The following is a 20,034-nucleotide window of genomic DNA, read 5'->3' on the forward strand; positions in this document are numbered from 1 at the left end:
TTGCTGCCCTTTCCCAATACTAGTCCGTCTTGACACATGGGTCGTACCGTCCAGGGGGTGAGAACTTTTCTCTCTCTCTTTTTTTTCTTTTTCTTTTTCCTATTCCCTATTCCAGCTCATATTCCCTCGCATGGCAGTAGCCCCTTCGTCCACATATTGCACTGGACTTTGACTTCATTTGAATAGTCTCTAGTCTTCGGAAAATGTCTCTACTATGTAAATCTATCCTCTATGCACCTGCAATCCTACATATTGCTTGTCTATATAGTTTTCTACAACGTATGGAACAACGTACATTCTACATTATACATTGCCCATACTACTCCGTAGTCTCTTTGCATATGTATGTACGGAGTACTAGACAGTGTACCTCCCAACTCAAACTCCTGGCCTACCGACGATCCTCGCACCGGCTCCCGTTCCCCGAAGCTGGGGAGCGCACAGCCAAAGCTTAGAGGTTACATGCAGACAAGGTTGGAGATCATACCAGTATTTACTAGAATGTGAGCACAGATGCGGTAATCAATTATCCTCCATATCCACTAAGGCCACAAACGTCCCGTCTTGTCCACCCGTAACTTCCACCGGCCTGCCGCCGCCGCCACCCCAACCACATCTGTAGTACAACTATTTTGTACCCACCCGGGTACTAAGCATAGTTAGCTCCCCTACTGAAACAATATTGGCGCTCGGCCTTGACATGTTGTTTCTAACTCCACCCGTGACTAAAACAACACCCAAATGGCTTCCCCTATATTCAAAATCAGTTCCATCTGCGGAGTAATATCGCCTAATTCCGTTTAGTTCGTATCCAATGCCCTATTTCCTCTACCCTCCTTCCCCCCGCCCTCCTTGCACATGATATAACCATAGTCCCCACCTGAGTCTTTCAGATGACACCTGGAATTTTAACCCTGGCTCCCACCACTCCTCACAACCGTCCGCCTGGCTAAACTCTTATTCTGAAGCGCGAGGCTCCTCGCTTCAGCTTCAATATCATCCACACTCCTCATGAGCATGATGTATCCTTCGTCATCTAACTCAAAGAGAGCTTCCTTGAGCCATACCCGGCAAGTAATTCTCTCGCGGAATCGAACTGAATCGACGATTGGGATTTGGCGAAGGCGCTCGAGAAAATGCGCGTGGAGCGTAGGGTCTAAAACTCCTATCTTGAGGGCGCCGAGGAGTAGTGGGTCATAGATCACAGTCTGGTCGGGTAGATGTCCGAAGCGCCAAATGGCTGGATCGATGTCGTTTAGTAGATGGTAGATCGAGCCTGATGTCGAACTTTGGTGTAGGTAGAAGCGCCAGTGGAATGTGTAGCTCTTGTCGCCGCGGTCAGATAGAAGAATATAGAGGCCGTTGACTTCAAAGTTGAGCTGTGATACGCCTTTATCAGACTGGTTGGTTTCCTCTGCTGTGGGCATATCGGATGTTTATAGGTTATGTGTTACGGTAGTAGAAGTGATGTTTTGGATATATGTTGTAGTTAGAGTAGGATGAAGAGTGGACCAACACAATTCATGAGAGTTCGCCCGGCCTAATCGCGTTCTCGTTCATTGATAGCGCTTAATCTGAGTAGTTTACTAGTTTGTTCTAATGTTCAGTGCCTAGCATCCAAGTTGGGGCCCAATGGGCTAAGTAGAACGACTAGATGAGCACCACAGCCTGGAATTGCTATTAGCCTAATAATGGATCAATTCAAGGAAATAACGCACAGCCCTCTTTGTGCCTAGACAGCCCTGTGTTTCAGGCTCTCAGGTGTCAATAGATCCATGGATGGCCCCTCTTCGGGCCGGCCCATCCCGAGGTCAAACAAACCTCAACCTTGGAAGTTCTTTAGATATGTAGGTACATAATGTACATACTCAAGAATACAGACAACAATCAGGCTTGACATGATGATCTAACCTGAATCCACCTGACTCGCAACTGATCACTTCATGCGGTGAACCACTCTGTACAAGGTCGCTATATCTACTATTATAGGAAAGGATCCACGACACGCCCCAATGGTCTAGCACAAGGCATGCAAAACTTGACTACTTTGCAGAGCCAAAATCTTTCCACATACCTAATTGCCAGTTGAAGGCGAGGCTACCTACCGCTGCCTCCCTCGCAAAATCAGACACCACAGACAAGAACTGCAACGATCCACGCTACCTTTTACCGTATTGGAAGTCATCAGACCTAAATATATCCATCCAACCATACCTGAATGATCATACAATGTGTACTCCAATAACCAAGTATGATTGGCAGATCATTCCACGATCTCCCTCCCCTTCATCGTGGCACACCCCTTGCCTGCTACAAGCTCCACAGGCGATATTCCGGTTGATCTTGTTCTCGGTTTAGTTGCTGTCGCGTGTCGAATGTCAAAATGCCCTGTACAAAGGGGTAAACTCAATACAGTTCTGGTGGAGCACCAATCCTGTCCCAAACATGTCTTGTCTTGCATCTCGAGAATTCCACGGGGAATCGGCGCCGCTTCCTAGGTTGCACTTCTCGCAGGATATATCTTTTGCGCCATGTGCAGCTCACTTTTTCGTCTGGTGAGGTACGGAGTACATACATGCATCGTACATGCGCACTACTACCCCATGTTGTAGATGGTTGAGTCTCTCCACTTGTGTAAATATGTACATATTTTGGGTTCGCTTTTTTACGTTTTTCGTTGATCCCTCCCCCCTCCCCCCCCAACTTGGCTGCATCAATTATGTGGCTTTGGTTTCTGTATCTGAACTCCTTCGAGATAATCGTAAATAGTCACTATTTATCAGCCAATTATTTCTTCCTTGCTGTGTCTCAGATCTTTTCGCCTCCCGGGGTCCATAGAGACCGCCATGTGCTTGTTTCAGTTCGCGCCGGCTCTCGGGATCGTCCCGTGTGTCTTATTATGGGTTTCAATAGCTGCTGTGGATGATGTCAGTGATAGTTTGGAGAAGAGATTATTGAGATTAGACCCTTTTTGCTAGGCCGGTGCGGAGATTTGTATCTTTGAGTATAGTATTACCTGGTCGTATATTGAATGTTGAACTCGACGTATTGGTTACAAATTAGATATATATATTTGCGGAAATATTGGTCCAACGATATTGCAGTAAGATTTTAAACGGCTGAGCATGTTGAATTGATCCATTGGACGATATTTCCGCTATTATCTGCATGTCTATTAGTTGGGATCTAAAGCAAGAGAAAAAGTATTAAGATGGGAACAAACAGACAAATAATGCTCCTAATAGGATTAACCTCGAAACGCAAAGTAGTATCTCATCAAGTCAATTCAAGTCGTATATGCGCCATATATAATATCTACAATCTTTTCGAAATCTATGCACTGTAGTCATGTCTGATTAGGATTTACTCTTCATCTTCATCCTCGTCCTCACCCTCATCACCATCATATTCATCTTCATCACCCTCCTCAAACTCAACACCGATCTCACCAGTGATATCCCACCGATCACCCTTAGCCGCAGCACTGACATACTTGACGAACTTGAGAGTGCCGCTATCCCGTAGGACAATGCTGAGTCGGTTCCATCCTGCTTGCGTGCTGAACAGAATACCATCATCCTCATCTTCACCCGCAGACCGGTAGACAGCCGGATCAGCCTTGGTCTTCTTCCGGCCCAGGACTTGGTCAGCGTTCTCGGCATCCTCTTCATCGTCATCATCCTCATCTTCATCACCAGCCATGTAGATCTCGTAACCGCCCAGTGCAGGACCTTCCACAGTATCGTCATTTAGCTGCTCCTTCGGCTTGGATGCCTTGGCGGACGAGCCATTGGCTTCTTCATCCTCGTCCTCGTCCTCGTCCTCATCTTCCTCTTCTTCCTGCTTCTCCCACCCAGTGCTCGGGGTAATACAAAGCGAGAACTCGAGTCGAGGCTCCTCACCTTCGTACGAACTAGCAAGAGTATAGTCACAGCCGCGACGGAAACGTCTCGCAAGCAAATTGTGGCTGGTGAGGTGGTCCACACCAGTAACAAGCGAAAGCCACTTCCGGAAGGCCTGCGACGGGAATAGCACGTTCAACAGCTCCTGAATCGGGTTGTCGGTATCCTTCTCACCAGAAGCATGCTGGTAAAGATAGCGATGCTTGTGCGGAGGACGAGCAACGGTCCACCCGCGCTGAACCTGGATCTCATCAGCTGAAGCAGGAAGAGGCTGTCTCTCCTGCTCCTCAATGTACGCGCTTACGCGCGATCCAAACTTGTCACTCAAGAACTGCTCCAGGCTAAGCGAGGACTCAGCTGAGAATGCGTCTGACATTTCCTCGGCGATATCAGGGGTCAGGTACGAAGGCGCAATGTACCGAAGCAGGAAGGCGAGATCGCTCTCTGTGAACTCGCCCTCAGTCTGCTCTTCCACTTTGCCCTTGCCCTTGCCTTCGACTTCGGGTTCCTCCCAGGACACAGGCTGCGACTGAGGTAGGTCGTAGATATCGCCGCGGCCCTGCAGCTGCGCGAGACTGCTGCGCTCGGCGAGCTTCTCTTCAAGTCCTTCTTCGTAACCGTCTTCGCCTTTCTGCGGGATGTGGAACCAGCCGCTAATCGCCATACGCACGCGCTTCTTCGTCTTGTCTTCGTCGTCGCGTGGGTGGTACACTTCCTCAACATCGTGGAAGCTCTCGCCCGGTTGGACGGTAAAGAAGCTGAGCTGGTTGAAGGCGGGAGGGATTGAGAGGCTGTAGTCCGGGCTGGGGATTTTTACGTCCTTGCCTTTGGCGTCTTTCTTGGTCGTTGTCGGGAACAGGCGCAGGGCACCGCCCCACTCGGCTTGCCATGGTGTGTCGGGATCGGTTAGGTAGAGGATGTAGCTGACGCGGCGGCTGCCGATGACATCGTCGTGGCACAGGAGGTGGCAGCCCTCGGTGTAGACATTGATGGCCATGTCGGTCTTTTGCCCGCTCAGTTTTCCGGAACCAGTCACGGAGGAGAGATACTCTCGGAACCGTGCCGAGTAAATCGCGTCACGCAGCTTCAGTACGGATGGCAGCTTCGAGAGGGAGGAGTCATCCAGTCCATCAAGATTGGCGAGATCGCCAGACTGGAAGATTTTGTAGATGTCTGTTTCCTTCTCGGTGAAGGAGACTTGGGTTTCGATCTCATTGCGGACTGAGCGGAGGAGAGTGGGCTCGATCAGAGGGTGAATGACGCCGTGAAGGTAGCTAGAGATTCAAAAATGTCAGCCTTTTGCCATTAGACTATTTCCCTGTGAATACGCACGGAGACGACTTAGCATATTGGTCGGTGTACTTCTGCTGCTCCGCGGCGTCAAATAGGCCGTCGCGGAAGCGGGCAGCAGCCTCCTCGCTGGAGAGAGCCCGTTTCTTGGACTGGCGCATGGCATTGCCATCGAGGGAGGCCCTTGAATCTGTCTTGCGCTTCATTTTTGAGGTTTGTAGAAAAATAAAAACTTCAACAGCGAGTGGTCTGATGTTTCATAGATTTTTCCGGGCGGTGAGGACGCGCAATGAGGCGGTCAACTATGTTGTTTGTTGGGTCTCCAGTAAGATAGTTAGAAGCTCATAGTTCACTTCTCATGTTTAGTCTATTGTTAAACTTCTCTTACAAAGTATACATGTAGTTTGAATGTAGTTTAAATCTCACTCAATATTGCGTGTCGGAGACCTGTATACTAGGAAAGCTAGTCTCTCTTAGACGAGTGACGTAGCCGGCACGCTCACCTCTGACCGATGGCAAACTTTCCTGCACGTCTGTTCTTTCCTTGGGATCTGAAGTAGCAAAAGTTCCTTCATAACAGCTACAAGTTGAACTTACAGTCTTGTATTGACCTTCAAAGCCATCACACATGTGATTGCGGCAAATCCAGGCACCCGCTGTCGTCATAATATTTTTGCCTTATCATCGCAAAGACCTCGATTGTTCCCCCCACTAAGCGACCTGCTTGATTCTCTTGAACTTTGTGAAATCTCATCATGCAGCAACAAGATGCCGAAGCCTCAATCCCAGATCAGCCGGGAACTCCACCTCGCCCACCTTATTCCCCGGTGACACCCGTGTTTGCGCATCTCGCGCCCGTCGCCTCCAATGAGCCATCAATTGTACCGCCACCTGCATCTCCTTCTCCAACATCACACCTCCCTCCACAGGCATATGCCAATTATTCACACCCCCCACCTCCTCCGCACAATCCACCAGTCTTCAAGCCCCAACCACCCCCTGTCCCTATCTCTGAGAGCGAGAATCCAGATGCCATCGCACTCCGTTCCGCCATCTCTATCCTGCAAATGCAGAAGCAGCAAAGTTTGCGCGACATCCAGGCATTGGATCGCATGAAGGAGGCCGCTGCCGCCGATCCAGAGGGGTTTGCGCAGGAGCTGGCAGCAGGTCGGTTGAGGACCGAGGACCATGGTGCTGTGATTCAGTTCTCCGAGGATGATGCGGGGGATGACGAAGATAAGGAAGAGGGTCCAAAACGCCCGAATCCGGACGGTTCACCGGCGTCGAACTTCGGCCACATCCCTGTTCCGCAGAATATCGTCCGTATGCCCCCAATCAACTGGGCCAAGTACCAGGTTGTTGGAGAGCCGCTTGATCGAATGCACGAGGAGCAATTACATCGACCGAGTTCTGGGGAGCCGAGACGAGGGCGCGCGCCGGAGCATGTCTTGGCCTCGCCGTATCGGCCATTGGTAGATCAGTTAGAGGGACCACCGTCGAAACTCGGCCGTCCAAGCAAGGCAAAAAAAACTTGAGCCCGCAAAGTGGCTTTGATGATTATGGGATTATGGACTTTTACGAAGTTATGTATTTTAAGTCTGTGAACAGAGCTGGACTTTTGTTTCCTTGACCATTGAGTATGGTTTCTCGGGTGGGTTGGCGCTGTTTCTGGTGCACTTTACTGATAAAAAGAAAAAGACGGAAAGGAAAGATATATCATTTCATTTTTTTTGTGTCTTCAAAGTTATTTGTTGTGACTCAGCATCCTCTGTCTCCAGATCGAGTCGAGACTTCTTTTTAGATCCCGGCGCAGAGCCCTTTGGAACACAAACGTCAACATACTAATATACACACGCAGTATACTCTACCAGGCATAGGAGGACAAATTTAAAATATTCATAGACACGTGGCTCGATACCTCAAGATACTAAGATCTACAACACCAACATACCCTCGCAAATTATCGAAATCTTGGGCAGAGACCTCAAATATCGAAAGATTACGCGGTGTAATGAACACTATACTGAAATTATATTTGCAAGTATAATATCAACCACTGTTTTATACTTGCTTATAATTCAATCTTATAGATGATTGGCAAAGCAAGATGTATACATTCTCTTATAATGTACAAGAAAAGTCGTGAATTCCAATCAGCCGAGAGAGACAGGAAAGAGAGAGCAATTATGACTATCATGACTTATTCCATCCTCAGAGGTTTGTGCAAATCTTCAGGTAAAGCGAACGGAGTCTCTCTAGGCAAACAAGCTCTGGCCGCATCGATATCCCCATTCTGAAGATATTCATCAATCTGCCTCATAGTAGCAGTGACATCAGTAACCGAAACAATCCACTTATCAAGATATTTTCCAACAGCCTCCCCACTCAACCCAATCTGAATACTGCGATAATCCAAAGACCGAAGTGAAATATCCCGCTCGGGATCCCATTGAACGCGCACTGGACTGGCACGCATCTTCCTCCGCCACTCCTCCTGGCTTACCTTCTCGTCAGGCGTGTAGTGACTCAAGCAGGAATGACGCAATGCCCACTCGAATCCCTCGCGGGTAATCTCTATCGCCAAAATACGTTCTTGTCGGGCTTTCGTCGCCCAGCCTGATCGGTACGCCATCCATAGAAAAGAGGGTTTGATCCATGTCATTCTGGCTCGTGAAAATGGAGGAACGAATGTTTGGGCTTTGATTGCTGGCTCAGCTATCTCGGGGGAATAGGCTTGGTACACTGTGATTGTACTTGGGGTTTGTTTGGCTCGGACAGCCCTGTAGGTATTTGAGCCCATTGCTGGATGTGTTGTGGAGGGGTTATGGATGTTCTCAACGGAGATAAAGAATATTCAGGCGCGGTAAATAGGAATTATGTGATGATGTGGCAAGATCTTGCAGTAAGCTTGGAAAACCTGACTTCGATCTTGAAGTCTTTATAAGAATATATTTGCTTCCGGACACCTAAAACAGTAGGGCCTATAGTATTCCGTACTCCATACTGACTCGGCCCACCACACCATACCAAATTAGGACTCCGCAATGCATTAATAAATGTCAGACTCATCGCGAAAGAATAGTTAGATTAGTTTGTTCAGCTTCTATGATATTTCCTCAACCAAAAAGCCAAATCCCCGATGTAGTAGTCATTGGAGAGCGCATGCCTTCTTTGAAAAGGGCTTGAGAATATGCCACCTTCAACAACAGAGGGAGGCTGTCTAAGGCCTCGAAAGTGCAAATATTCTCCACGAAAGCGCAGCCCGATTTGTATTTGTGATTGTGGGAACCTCACATCGTCTCATGTTGCTTGGATATTCTGGAAACATTTGACTAGTGCCAAGACCGGGGTAGTATCTGCAACACTATCGCCCCCCACATGGCAACTATAGAAATGTTTAAACCAAGAGCGCTGGCAAAATTTGTACAGGCTCTCTGGTTTAATAAAGATTCTACTCTGTCTAAGGAGATCTTCACAACTACAGACTTACCAGGGATACCTTCGAAAAGAAATATCATTGTCAAGAACCGGAAATAACTATAAAATGGGATAATGCCCTTCGGCCCACTGGCCGAAGAAAAACAACGTAAATGGAAGGCTGTATACCGACGAACGAAAACCTGTCTACTGCTCTGAGTGGCTACCGAAATTCTCCGCTGGATGACTGTGGTCCTTGAGACGGGTTACTGAGATATTAATACGCCCTGAGAGATGATATCGAACCTCCAGGAGATGTCCGATGAAACTGAAGAATGTCACATTTCGTATGAATTTCCATAGTATCAAGTTTCCCACACACTATGAATAACCGCGGCAGGCGGAATCTCGATCGCCTCACCACTCCTTGTACTTCCAGCAGAACATGAAATCCCTGTGATCTTCCCTTCATACACCTAGCCCTTAACAAGCAATGCTCTCACTATCTTTCCCAGGTACGGAAAAAAGCGAATAACAAGATAGATTGCTCGGGCGTTTACGACTCGTCGGGGCATCTTCCAAGGACCTTGTCGGCTCCGCCTATTATTGCGTCCCAGAAGCGCGAGTGGGCTTCATGAGCACGCTGTCGCTTGATCTCGGCATTATCATAAGATGCATTGGAGGCCTCAGTTTTCTCAAAGAGGGAGGCATCTAGTGCCCGGTCGATGCAAAGTGTCTCAGCAATCCCAGAGTCCACGAGGAGCTTGGTGTTCTCCCTAACCCGCTCCTTTGCGATGGGATCATCAGGCTTACATGCTGAGAGAATATAGTTTTCACCAGCGGCGTTAATGGGCGGATGGGTGAGGTGGGTCTAAGTTAAGCAAATTAGTAAATAATCGGGGAGGTGACATAGAATAAGTATCTGACATTAGGGGCACCTGGTGGAATAGCGAGCTTGAAGGTCAAGGCGCTCTCGCCGAGGGGGATCTCGGAACTAGATTTGGCTGGCGGGGTTGCACTAGCATGCTCACAGCACTGGTGGTGGTACTGAATTACAGGTTCTCTCCAAGTAAGACCCTGAGTGTGGCAGCGAGGACGAATCCCCCTGAAGAAAAGTGGGACACCGGGGCGGTTCTCCATCTCTTTGAGTGGTGGAATGACTCGATAAAGTTAGCTGAATGGAACAAAGGGAAGATGAAAGACAGGAGAGGTAAGTTACCCACTTAGGGGCGTTGGTGATCCGGATGTGAGTGGAGGAAAGAGTGAAGGAAGACTCAGTTTGAGCTAGAGAAGATCCTATTTCTGGCAGGGTCGAGTGCATTCTGTTTGTCTTCTTGGAAGGTGAACTGGAAATTCTGAACCCAAAAAGACGAGAATGTCAAGCAATAGATTCTGAAAAGTCAATCGCGAGGGACTGACTTGTGACAAAAAGCCCAGAGACTCCAAAAAAGTTGCCATATAGATTTGCGGGCGATTGAGGATACTGCCTATTCTATTGACAGAATATCAATTGATTTCTCTAGAATGCAGGATATGTCATCAATGTGAAAGTAATTTGAATTTGAAGGATCCTATAGCTGAAACGAAAAGAAATATAGTTACATGCCTAGCAGCCCTATGAGCAATTTAATTTGAAGAGATTCTGATACTGCATCATAATAAACCAGTGAAATGACCTAGTTATCAGACAAATAAGTCTGTATTGTTTCTAGGGAACACTCTACAAACTTACCAGGAACGACTTCGAATTGGGATGGTACATATGTATCATCAGGAGGCGGAAGAAGACCAAAGGGAACGATGATCTTCGACTATTTACCAAGGGAAAGTAAGATACTAATAGCAGGAAAGATTGTATGCTGACGGAAAAAGAAATAGGTCCCACTGCTCTCAGTGGCTACGGAAGTTCCCCGCCGGAAGACTGTATCGGCTATGACCATGCTGATCACCTGGACCAGTGAAACAAAAGCGATCGGCTTATCCAATTGCCTCCCAGTAGCGGCAATGGGCCTCTTGTACACGCCTCTTGTTGGCCTCGGCGTTGTTAAAAGCTGTATCAGAGGTCTCGGTGAGCTCGAAGAGGAGTCTCTCCAGTTTCCATTCGGTCTGTAGCCCGTCGACGACGCCAGCGTCTATAAGTCGCTGGGCGTTCTCCTTACGCCGTTCATTAGCGTTGGGATCATTAGGCTTGCAGGCCGAAAGAATGTAGTTTTCACAGGCGGCATTCACAGGCGGCTGGGAGAGATAGACCTAGGTCACTTGAGTTAGGAAAAGGTCACAGAGGGATGGCCGGGAACATGTATCTTACACTAGAGGCATGAAATGGAGTATCGGCCTTTGATATCAAGACCCTTTTGCTTCAGGGGATATCGGTACCAGTCATGACTAGAGTGGTGGTAGCAGGGTGATCGCGCTGATGTTCGCACTGAATCATGCTTCGTCTCCGGGCCTCCTCCATCACAAGACCCTCAGCTTGGTGAACGGACAAAATATCACGGTGAAACTTCTCCATTCCAATATGTGGTCCCAGTATGGCTTGGTGGTGTTAGGTTAGATGCACATCAAGGTGAAGATACCACTCAGGAAGGGAGAACCCTTACTAGGGACTGTGGTTATCTGTGTATGGGGAGTTGAGGAGCGCTCAGTCTGAGCGGCAAAAGCTCCCTGGTTTGGCAGGGACAAAGGCGTCTCGCCTGACTGTTTAGATGAAGAGCTCGGCATTTTGAAAGATAGGGACGAGAACGTCGAGAAATGGCTAGTGAGATCTGGAAACCGTTGAAAATTCGATCGTGAGTGACGAAGTAGTGATAGAGAAGTCAGAGAAATCTGGGATACGATGAAAATATTGACCAGCGATTGACCATGCTACGTGTGTCAATCACATTGTCTTCTGGCAGAATATCAATCGATTTCTCTCAAATAGAAAGAGCGATGAATATATATATCTACTAACCAAACCGACAACGGCACCATGGGGCTTAATAAATGTATTCATTTACAATCTTAACAAGAAATTACGCTTGGTTCTTTTTCATATTGATATTGAATATTCGCATACATACAAGCCATATTCATCCATGAGAAATTCGAAGGATCTTATGGCTGAAATGACAAAAACAGAGCTATCTATCGGTGGCCCCATTGGCAAGCAGTGTACCTATGATACATATTCTATTATTTGCTTGGGCTAAGGGTTTCCTGCCTAGCTACTTCAGGAATATGCCACAAACACAGTAGGCCGAGTCATTGGTCTAAATGGCTGAAACAAGGATAGGTATATGTACGCACCCCATATAATATGAACAAAGGAATCCACGAATCTCTAAATTCTACGAACTTCAAAGCTTCGCTTTCCCATTGTTCTCGAACTGTTGGACAGCCTCTGATCCTCTTTTCTGAACAGCTTGGTTCTTATCTTCAACATTCTCCCGCCATTGCAAGTTTCCAGCATGATCATCCAAGCCATTCAAGATCCCAGAGTACATCTCCTCTTTCATGGTACCGTAGATACCTGTTGCGGCTTTAGTTTGGAGCTTGCGGGTCTGGATCAGCGCAAGGGCTTCCTCAGCTCCACCAATGGCATCAACAATCCCAGCCTCGAGTGCTTTGGGTCCACCAAAACGATGAGCTTCTAGAACCACATTTCGGAAAGTGACTGGCGTCAGCTTCTCACGGAAGATAGCCATCATGGGCGTCTGAAGCGGCACGCCAAATTCAAGCTCGTTGACACAGAGGAAACCACGCTCTGGGTTCATGATTCTGTAGTCATGGTACATCGCCAACATGAAACCGCCAGCAAAAGCGTGTCCATTCAATAGACACACGGTTGGCATGGGGTATCTAGAGCGGATTTCAGTAATGTATTTTATTAGAAAATATGTATCGTTGCAACGAATCTTCAAATTCGTCATATGGGACAGAGACGTACGTCAAAAAGCGTCGGAACAGACGCCACAGCCAATTCTCAAGGAACCCTTCAGTCTTCGCGACAATATCGAGATCAAGCCCATTGCTGTAGAATTTGACAATTCCACTAGTAGTGACTACGACACCCTTGGGGTAGCGGTGCTCGATAATGTCGAGGGCGAGCAGCAGAGCGTCAATAAAAATGGGTGTCAATCGGTTGTCCGGGGGTGAAGTAAAGGTGAGCACGTAGATGGTCTCATGTTCCTTCGCTGTGCTAGGGTTTGTGCAGATGATCGAACCTCCGGTAGAGCTGATCGGTACGGTGAAAAGAGTCGCCATGATGGGAATGTCTGGAATAAGAAAATTGTTGAGGAAACACGATATCTTGTTCAAATATGATGCATCGGCTACGTGAATACTAATCAGACCTCGGCCTCCCATCACATGCCGGCCCCGATCGATGATGTCATCACGTGACGACCAAAGCCATCCAAGTTGGCATGATTGAGAATTAAAAACCTTTGAAAAAGAAAAAGAGAAACGTTACACTGGCCCAAATACAAACGCATCAAGCTCATGGTACGCCTTTTCGATATTGTCATTGACAATGATCTTATCATTGCTCTGAGAGTCGGCATATTCAAGTTCCACTTTAGCCCGCGCGAGCCTTCTCTGAATATCCTCCTCGTTCTCCGTGCCCCGGCCTCTAAGACGCGCCTCGAGAACTTCAAGACTTGGTGGCTTGATAAAAATATACCGCGCTTCTATGCTAGGGTTTTCCTTCATCTGCTTAACACCCTCTACCTCGATATCCAGCATCACAACTAATCCTTTGCTAGCCTGCTCGTCAATTGTTTGTTTGCTCGTGCCGTAGTATTTGCCATTGAAACATGCGTATTCCACGAATTCACCTTGGGATAGAAGAGAGGAAAATTCAGAGGGGGAGACGAAGAAGTAAGCGACGCCATGGACTTCGCCCGGTCGCGGTTTTCGTGTCGTATGGGACACGGCGAGGCCAAATGTATTAGGGTGCGCGTCTAAAAGCTTTTGGATCAGTGTGCCTTTGCCGACACCTGAAGGTCCGGAGACAACGATATGTCGGAGATCTTGAGGTGCTGCCGGGGATGGTGTCAGTGGGTCCTAAGAATGGGAGTTGTCAGGTTGAACTAAACGTACACGAGATCATCTTCAAGAGTATCATGGAATCAGCGTCGCGAATGTTTTGTCGGTTACTTTCCCAGAGATATTATATATGAGATTTGCTTGGATACTAATAGAAAATCGAGAAGATGTTCTGTTTGAGTAAATATACTTTGTACATTGCTTTTTCCTAATCCGTTCATTCCGTTTTTGGGTGTTCACCCCTTGCCGCTTTGCAACCAGTCCCCAACCAATGCGCCATAACGATTTTTCTCATAAGTTTTGGCCGCCTAGCTTACCCTTATTATGTAATTAGTTCGTAGGAAGTCTACTTTGTAGTGTTCAGGATAACTAAATAAGTAGCCTTTATGGTGAAACTAAGCAAGTTCTAAAGGTGGATTTATTATTGGGGTTGTATTGTATAGAATACGCATAGGACAAATATTAGGGCTAAATTCGTTATTGGCGCATTGGCGGAGACTGCCGGGTACAATTTATCACGCCCTATCAAAGTTGAACCTGAATATCATCTGATCAACACATACCCGTGGACGTAAGCTGTACAGACCCGCGGACTCACTGCCCATGTGAGATCACCTGCGCCTCCGCCAACACTTAAATGGAACCCCAGACATTGTCTACAATCTGCTTCTCAGACATATTACAAGATCATTATGCCTGAAATCCTAAGGAGCCAACCTATAAAATTCACAATTACTCACCACCGCCAGCAGCAACACTCCCACGAGGCGTTTATGAAATGGATGGTTGAGGAGCACTTGCCTCTTGCCATGCCTGTCTTCACTAAATATGGAGTCATCGAATACTCGCTCGTGAGTATTCGCTCCTTGAACTTTGAACTGCCTGTGCAATTTGACACCTGGGTAACTGTGACTAATTACTAATATCTAGTTCGCTACCCCACCTGCTATGAATGAGGCATTGAAACGGGAAATTGGCGAGTATCGACCGAGCTGGGATTTCGCTGATTTCGACTGTTTCATCGAGTACATACTTCCCAATGTGGAAACCATCCAGAAGATTATGGCAGATCCAGAGTGGCAGATCGCGGTTAAGGACCAGAAGGACTGGGTTCAGGTCTCGAAGGCATTAGTTTCTCTGGGACACTCTACCCCGTACGTGTTGAATGGGAAGCCTGTAAACTTGCCAAAATGACCGAGCATTTGATCCGGGAAACCGTTTAAAAGTGCGTCTTTGAAAAGGATAAAAGGTAAAAAAAAACTAGAAATAGTAATAAATGAGCCTCTAGCGAGGCATTGCGCGCAAGTCATGCAAATTGAGTGCACAATATGGCGTAAGTGCAGGGTGGAGAGCTTCTAAGTAACGACCTAGCATGGAGATTTGGTTGTCTAGCATGGCTTAGCTTATTTTAGAAGAAGACGGGAGTCAGCAGAGTGGCCATAATAACAAAAGTAAGAGAGATGTATGGAGTAAACGCATGCAAATCAGACCTCGGGAGGTTCGAGGTGATAAGAGAGTTAACTGTCCGGTCGATTATATGATAAGCATCAGGAACTGTCCATGGCGTTGTCATTTCCCAGACCAAATATGTATACATTATCAGGTGCATACTCAGTGTTAGCAAAACCCAATAAAACATCCGGAACGATGTTGTATGCAAGAGTGATAGCTTGGATATATAACGGGAGACATTTTTGGGAGCGGCTCAAGCGCTTTCATGACTGGGTCTAGAGCTCCGCAAAGCCCATAAAGCCCATAGCCCAGCCCAACCCAAGCAAATGGGCCCCCAAACAGTACAAATATGCCGGGAATTCAGAAGTTGAACCCCCTTTTACTCCGTAGGGTTTTGAAAATTACCCTTCGTTTTATCCCCGTTTCTAGGCCTTATTCTGAAGGTAATATCTTATTAGTTTAAATGATTTGGAATTAATTACTAGTTATCTCTCTATATCACGTTTAAAAACGCGAGAAAGCGCGTTCTTTAGATAATTTATAAATTACAGTGGTTCCCTTAGAAAGTACTAGTAGTAGTACTCATTTCTACAAATCCAAAATATATATCGAGTATCAAAATATTAATATTAACCTATTTTCGTAGTATCTCGATCTCTACGGGTCAGATTTTATTCAAAGTTGAACTATATACTTATAGAGCTATTAAAATTCGAAATTCTGAATTTAAACTCTATACAAGTAGCTGAAGGGTTAGAATACAATATCGTATAGCGATTACAAGATGCCGGTTGAACCCCTCTTAGTGGGCTTTAATGGGGGCCCGACGGCCCCCAACGAATGGGCTGTGGGTTGGGTTGGGCCTCGAAGGTTAGGCACACAGCCCACTGCTGGTTGGGCTTTGGGCCTGAACCCCGGGCCCATTTATGGGCTTTGCGGAACGCTAACAGTGGTCACATAAGCTTCGCACGAATCTGCTAGACAGGCCTAGCTCATTGCCGTCATTATATAACTCATTTCCATCGTGGATAGCTACCTGGCGGTAATGGGTAATGTATGTTCATTGGAAAAGGTCAAAACCGCGAGCAAATGAGGTTCACTGTTGCATATAGGCCAGGGAGACACGACCGTTGTGTACTGATGGGTGCACGGAGGTCCAACTTACAACACCGCGAAGAACAATCATCTAGGACAATACATCCAAAATGATGCCCACACAATGTCCAAGATTTGTTTCAAAAGAACATCCAAAAAGACACCAGAGTGGTATCTTACATATAGTGCTCCTAACCTCACCACCTACTTGCCGATATCCTGGCCGAAGAGAACATTACCTCGGCAAACCGAACATCGTTCTCTACTCCAAGATGCATTCAACCCCGGCTTCAGCATCCATACTTTCTTATCAGAAAATTAAAAAGCGGGGTAAAAGTGAAACAAACCATTTGGAATATTGACCACGTCGCATTCAACGCCTCTCAACACTAGACACAGTCGAGACTACCCAAATCAATGACAATGTCTACACCCACTCTACAACAAGCCGCCGTGGTGCAAAACCCGGGAGAAAATGCCATCATTGCTCTTAAAAATGACATACCCGTCGCAAGTCCCGCAAAAAATGAAGTTCTCATCAAATTAACCTGCACCGGTCTATGGTAAGCGCTTGTTTTTAGCAAACCAACTCAAGCCTTTCCAAAAGCTAACTCAATATGCGCCAACCAAAAGCCGCTCAGAACTTCGCGCTGTCCTAGCCTGGGGTGAATACAACCCCATCATTGGCCACGAAGGAGTTGGAACTATAGTGAAAGCAGGACCCCAAGTCTCGGAATCTCTTCTCGGTGAACGGGTGGGGGTCAAATGGCTCTATAGTGCATGCAACGAATGCTCAGTCTGCAAACGAGGATTTCGGAATCACTGTCCGCAACAGCTGAATACAAGTCGCCATGTCCCGGGAACATTGCAACAGTATGTCATCGCCGACGCACGGTTCCTGACCAAGATCCCAGAGGACGTGGCCGATGAAGTTGCCGCGCCATTACTATGCGCTGGACTTACGATGATTGGTGCGCTGTCAAAACTTGATAACGAGCTCCAGGCTGGTGACTTTGTTGTTATTTCGGGGTCTGGGGGAGGTTTGGGCCATATTGGTGTGCAAATTGCGGCGAGGATAAAAGAATTGCGCGTCATTGCTGTTGATAGTGGGTATGATAAGAGAGCACTAAGTCTGGAGTCTGGGGCGGAGGCTTTCCTCGATTACAAGACTGAAGATGTGATTGCTCGAGTGCGTGAGCTCACTGGAGAGGGTGCGCATGCGACAATCGTCGTGCCGGGTACGGCGGAGGCATTGAAGATAGCACCCAATCTGGTGAGAAACATGGGGTTTGTTGTGAATGTTGGCTTGCCACCAAATAACTTGGACATTCCCCTCTCGGCTACGCTTTGTACCGCGAGAGGTAAGACGACTTTTGGATGTGATCCGGTCAAAATCATGTTATATACTAACGAAATGATAGGTCTCACCTTTATAGGGTCATCTGTGGGCACCGAAGACCAATTGACAGACTTACTACAAGCGGCAGCTGCAGGCAAGATTGTGCCGTCGATCGAAGTCTTTGATTTCTCAGCTGTGCCGGCTTTGATAGAGAAGCTAGGGCAGGATGCTATCACAGGAAGAGCAGTGGTCACATTGCCGCAGTAACTTATATTCCTATCGTACAATTTCAACTGCTATAGAATTCTGGGACCTGGAAATCGTACTCGAAGGGCCGTATAAAGCTGTCGATCGTGACATGCATATCCTTAATAATATATTTTGGACTCCTTTGAAAGAGTCACGTTGTAGTTGGAGATCATCAAACTGGAACTCAATAGACAGGCTCGTAAATGTTGCAAATTTTTGCCACTCATCAATTCTGGCATATCTATGGTTCTTTTAAAATACGCCAGAGAGAAAGGGAGTCGTTAGTAATACTATTGCGGAACAGTTTTCGTGCCACCTTCACTCTATGTCCCAAGGGAGAGACCCTCGAAATAATCAAAATCCTTCAATAGAGGAGAGACAATCGTATCGAATACGGATTCGTCAAAGTGAGGGTCCTCAAAACCGTCGCCCTTGCTTCGAGACCAATACAAACACTCATTAACAACATCTCCATAGTTTGATCCGCTTTCCCAGTAGACAGTTTTAAGAAGTCTTGTTGCTGTGTTGAAGAGAGAGACTTCCTCAGATAAGCCCCGATCTTCAGGCCCATGAAGCGTGGATATGGCTCTTCCTAGTGATAACTCGATCAACGCCAGTGCGAGCGGAAAAAGAATCTTATTTGAGATCTGACGGCCATTCAAGCCTTCGTATACTTCTGAGGCTGACCCGTTGAGTTCGGTCCGAGGTTCGCTCAACACGCTCTGTAAAAGGTATGGACGATCAAACTGTGAATGTTGGGATTCAGGATACCGTATGAATAGAATATCCCGTGTTCTCCATTTCTGGTGGAGCCAGGTCCCATGAAGCTGGAGAACACTACAAGCGAGAAGGGTGGCAAGATAAAGCCTGTCGCGACGACTCAATTCATCCGAGCGCTGAATTGGGGAACCCGGCAAGGATGGAGAGCCAATGAGGGTATCTTGTAAGGAGCGAAGATGTATTTCCTCTCGAATGCTATGCATCACACTCATATAGTATCGGGCATCTGTGGTGGCCTGTTCGCTGAGAATATATCCAACGGAATCGGATTTAGTGTGCGGGTGTGTCATATCCACTTGCTCAAAGGTCGAGCAAAGAGATGAAATGGGAGTGCCTCGTGGACGAGTAGGTAGTTTGTGAGCCTCTTCGCATTTTGTTTTCGAATCTGTGAAATGAACCTTTGATTTCCAGGATGATGATTGAGGATCTATGGCGACACGGGGGGTTTCAGCACTTTTATCAGCTTCCACTTTGACCTCGTGCCATCTCTTTCGAACATTAGACGATAAAATCATGCGGAATGTGGTTTCTATAGATACATGGTAGGGATCCTTTGCGCCGTGAAGAGAAGCTGTGTCAAGCTGGAGGCCAATAGAATGTCCACCTTGACATGAACACTTCCAACATTGACCTCCTTCTACCATGATACCGTAAAGTGATCTCGCATGTCTTCTCTTGTCTCGGTGTTGATTTAGATTTATCTTCCGTCTGGTCGGACCCCGTCGAGATTGTTCCCGGTGTTGGGATTGCTCACATAGAGTCTTCAGAATTTGATTTGTCTTATCGATTTTATCCAAAATATCATCGTAAATCGCCGAGGAGAATATCTTCCGAAATCTGATGGCCTTCAAAGATATTGTCGATGCAGCCTGTTGGGATGAAATGTATGAGTTTCTGAACTCTCGCATGCGGAATTCGACTTACAGTTGAATAATCTGTTGTCTCTAGCCCAAGTTTGTGGGAGAGGTCCTCTAACAGACCACAAAGTCCTTTCACTATCCCATTAAAAGCAATGTATTCACGATCGAGCTTTTCCTGGAATCGGGATTGAAATGCCGTATCCTTCCATCCAGGACCCCTCGGATTGCTGATCAGTTCAGACCTTTGGTCATGATCATCAACGACCCCTTCAAGAGACAGTTCTAAGGTATTCAGCAATATGGCATATTGGGCACTCAGTCCAGTAGAGTAGTCCTCTAGCTGCCACTTATATCGTCGAAAGGCTTTGATCTTTTCCAGTCCTCGCGCGTAATTATCCAACTGGTTCACGACCAAAGGAAGAATGGCTAAAGCCACACCGGTGGCCTCAATACCTGTCACCATGACCTAAATATAAAATGGCAAAATGCAATGAGTAGCGAGATGGTAAGGAGAGAAGAATGACAGCAGAACGCATAGTGAGATCGTTCTCAGCCCCCGATTACCCTGCAGCTTCACTCAGACTCTTCTATCTCCGTACACACCTGTCAATGAATTTTTTTT

The 20,034-nt window shown here is 47.0% G+C and overlaps 12 protein-coding genes across 12 annotated transcripts; 3 read left to right on the forward strand and 9 right to left on the reverse strand.

Moving 5' to 3' along the window:
- Positions 1-908: 908 nt before the first annotated feature.
- On the reverse strand, positions 909-1,427 carry N7479_011408 (uncharacterized protein; the record flags this gene model as incomplete). The annotated part of the gene is made up of 1 exon (XM_057259099.1): positions 909-1,427. The coding sequence occupies one exon, from the start codon at positions 1,425-1,427 to the stop codon at positions 909-911; it is 519 nt and encodes a 172-aa protein (XP_057106557.1).
- A 1,936-nt stretch (positions 1,428-3,363) lies between these two features.
- On the reverse strand, positions 3,364-5,398 carry N7479_011409 (oxidative DNA demethylase; the record flags this gene model as incomplete). The annotated part of the gene is made up of 2 exons (XM_057259100.1): positions 3,364-5,176; positions 5,235-5,398. The coding sequence occupies 2 exons, from the start codon at positions 5,396-5,398 to the stop codon at positions 3,364-3,366; spliced, it is 1,977 nt and encodes a 658-aa protein (XP_057106558.1).
- Positions 5,399-5,947: 549 nt separating this feature from the next.
- Positions 5,948-6,727, forward strand: N7479_011410 (uncharacterized protein; the record flags this gene model as incomplete). Its single annotated transcript, XM_057259101.1, has 1 exon — positions 5,948-6,727. One exon carries the CDS (start codon positions 5,948-5,950, stop codon positions 6,725-6,727), a length of 780 nt encoding a protein of 259 aa, XP_057106559.1.
- A 665-nt stretch (positions 6,728-7,392) lies between these two features.
- N7479_011411 (DUF4291 domain-containing protein) lies at positions 7,393-7,992 on the reverse strand (the record flags this gene model as incomplete). The annotated part of the gene is made up of 1 exon (XM_057259102.1): positions 7,393-7,992. The coding sequence occupies one exon, from the start codon at positions 7,990-7,992 to the stop codon at positions 7,393-7,395; it is 600 nt and encodes a 199-aa protein (XP_057106560.1).
- A 1,173-nt stretch (positions 7,993-9,165) lies between these two features.
- N7479_011412 (uncharacterized protein) lies at positions 9,166-9,749 on the reverse strand (the record flags this gene model as incomplete). The annotated part of the gene is made up of 2 exons (XM_057259103.1): positions 9,166-9,480; positions 9,537-9,749. 2 exons carry the CDS (start codon positions 9,747-9,749, stop codon positions 9,166-9,168), a joined length of 528 nt encoding a protein of 175 aa, XP_057106561.1.
- Positions 9,750-10,586: 837 nt separating this feature from the next.
- N7479_011413 (uncharacterized protein) lies at positions 10,587-10,928 on the reverse strand (the record flags this gene model as incomplete). The annotated part of the gene is made up of 2 exons (XM_057259104.1): positions 10,587-10,859; positions 10,920-10,928. 2 exons carry the CDS (start codon positions 10,926-10,928, stop codon positions 10,587-10,589), a joined length of 282 nt encoding a protein of 93 aa, XP_057106562.1.
- Positions 10,929-10,968: 40 nt separating this feature from the next.
- On the reverse strand, positions 10,969-11,330 carry N7479_011414 (uncharacterized protein; the record flags this gene model as incomplete). Its single annotated transcript, XM_057259105.1, has 2 exons — positions 10,969-11,144; positions 11,210-11,330. 2 exons carry the CDS (start codon positions 11,328-11,330, stop codon positions 10,969-10,971), a joined length of 297 nt encoding a protein of 98 aa, XP_057106563.1.
- Positions 11,331-11,947: 617 nt separating this feature from the next.
- N7479_011415 (enoyl-CoA hydratase/isomerase family protein) lies at positions 11,948-12,854 on the reverse strand (the record flags this gene model as incomplete). The annotated part of the gene is made up of 2 exons (XM_057259106.1): positions 11,948-12,449; positions 12,538-12,854. 2 exons carry the CDS (start codon positions 12,852-12,854, stop codon positions 11,948-11,950), a joined length of 819 nt encoding a protein of 272 aa, XP_057106564.1.
- Positions 12,855-13,058: 204 nt separating this feature from the next.
- N7479_011416 (guanylate kinase) lies at positions 13,059-13,836 on the reverse strand (the record flags this gene model as incomplete). The annotated part of the gene is made up of 2 exons (XM_057259107.1): positions 13,059-13,655; positions 13,828-13,836. The coding sequence occupies 2 exons, from the start codon at positions 13,834-13,836 to the stop codon at positions 13,059-13,061; spliced, it is 606 nt and encodes a 201-aa protein (XP_057106565.1).
- Positions 13,837-14,329: 493 nt separating this feature from the next.
- N7479_011417 (EthD domain-containing protein) lies at positions 14,330-14,831 on the forward strand (the record flags this gene model as incomplete). The annotated part of the gene is made up of 2 exons (XM_057259108.1): positions 14,330-14,488; positions 14,568-14,831. 2 exons carry the CDS (start codon positions 14,330-14,332, stop codon positions 14,829-14,831), a joined length of 423 nt encoding a protein of 140 aa, XP_057106566.1.
- Positions 14,832-16,601: 1,770 nt separating this feature from the next.
- On the forward strand, positions 16,602-17,790 carry N7479_011418 (zinc-dependent alcohol dehydrogenase; the record flags this gene model as incomplete). The annotated part of the gene is made up of 3 exons (XM_057259109.1): positions 16,602-16,747; positions 16,818-17,545; positions 17,606-17,790. 3 exons carry the CDS (start codon positions 16,602-16,604, stop codon positions 17,788-17,790), a joined length of 1,059 nt encoding a protein of 352 aa, XP_057106567.1.
- A 305-nt stretch (positions 17,791-18,095) lies between these two features.
- N7479_011419 (uncharacterized protein) lies at positions 18,096-19,875 on the reverse strand (the record flags this gene model as incomplete). Its single annotated transcript, XM_057259110.1, has 2 exons — positions 18,096-19,421; positions 19,477-19,875. The coding sequence occupies 2 exons, from the start codon at positions 19,873-19,875 to the stop codon at positions 18,096-18,098; spliced, it is 1,725 nt and encodes a 574-aa protein (XP_057106568.1).
- Positions 19,876-20,034: the final 159 nt, after the last annotated feature.

Source organism: Penicillium vulpinum, assembly GCF_028829585.1.
Source record: "Penicillium vulpinum strain IBT 29486 chromosome Unknown utg000004l_segment0_segment0, whole genome shotgun sequence".
Classification (NCBI taxonomy): domain Eukaryota; kingdom Fungi; phylum Ascomycota; class Eurotiomycetes; order Eurotiales; family Aspergillaceae; genus Penicillium; species Penicillium vulpinum.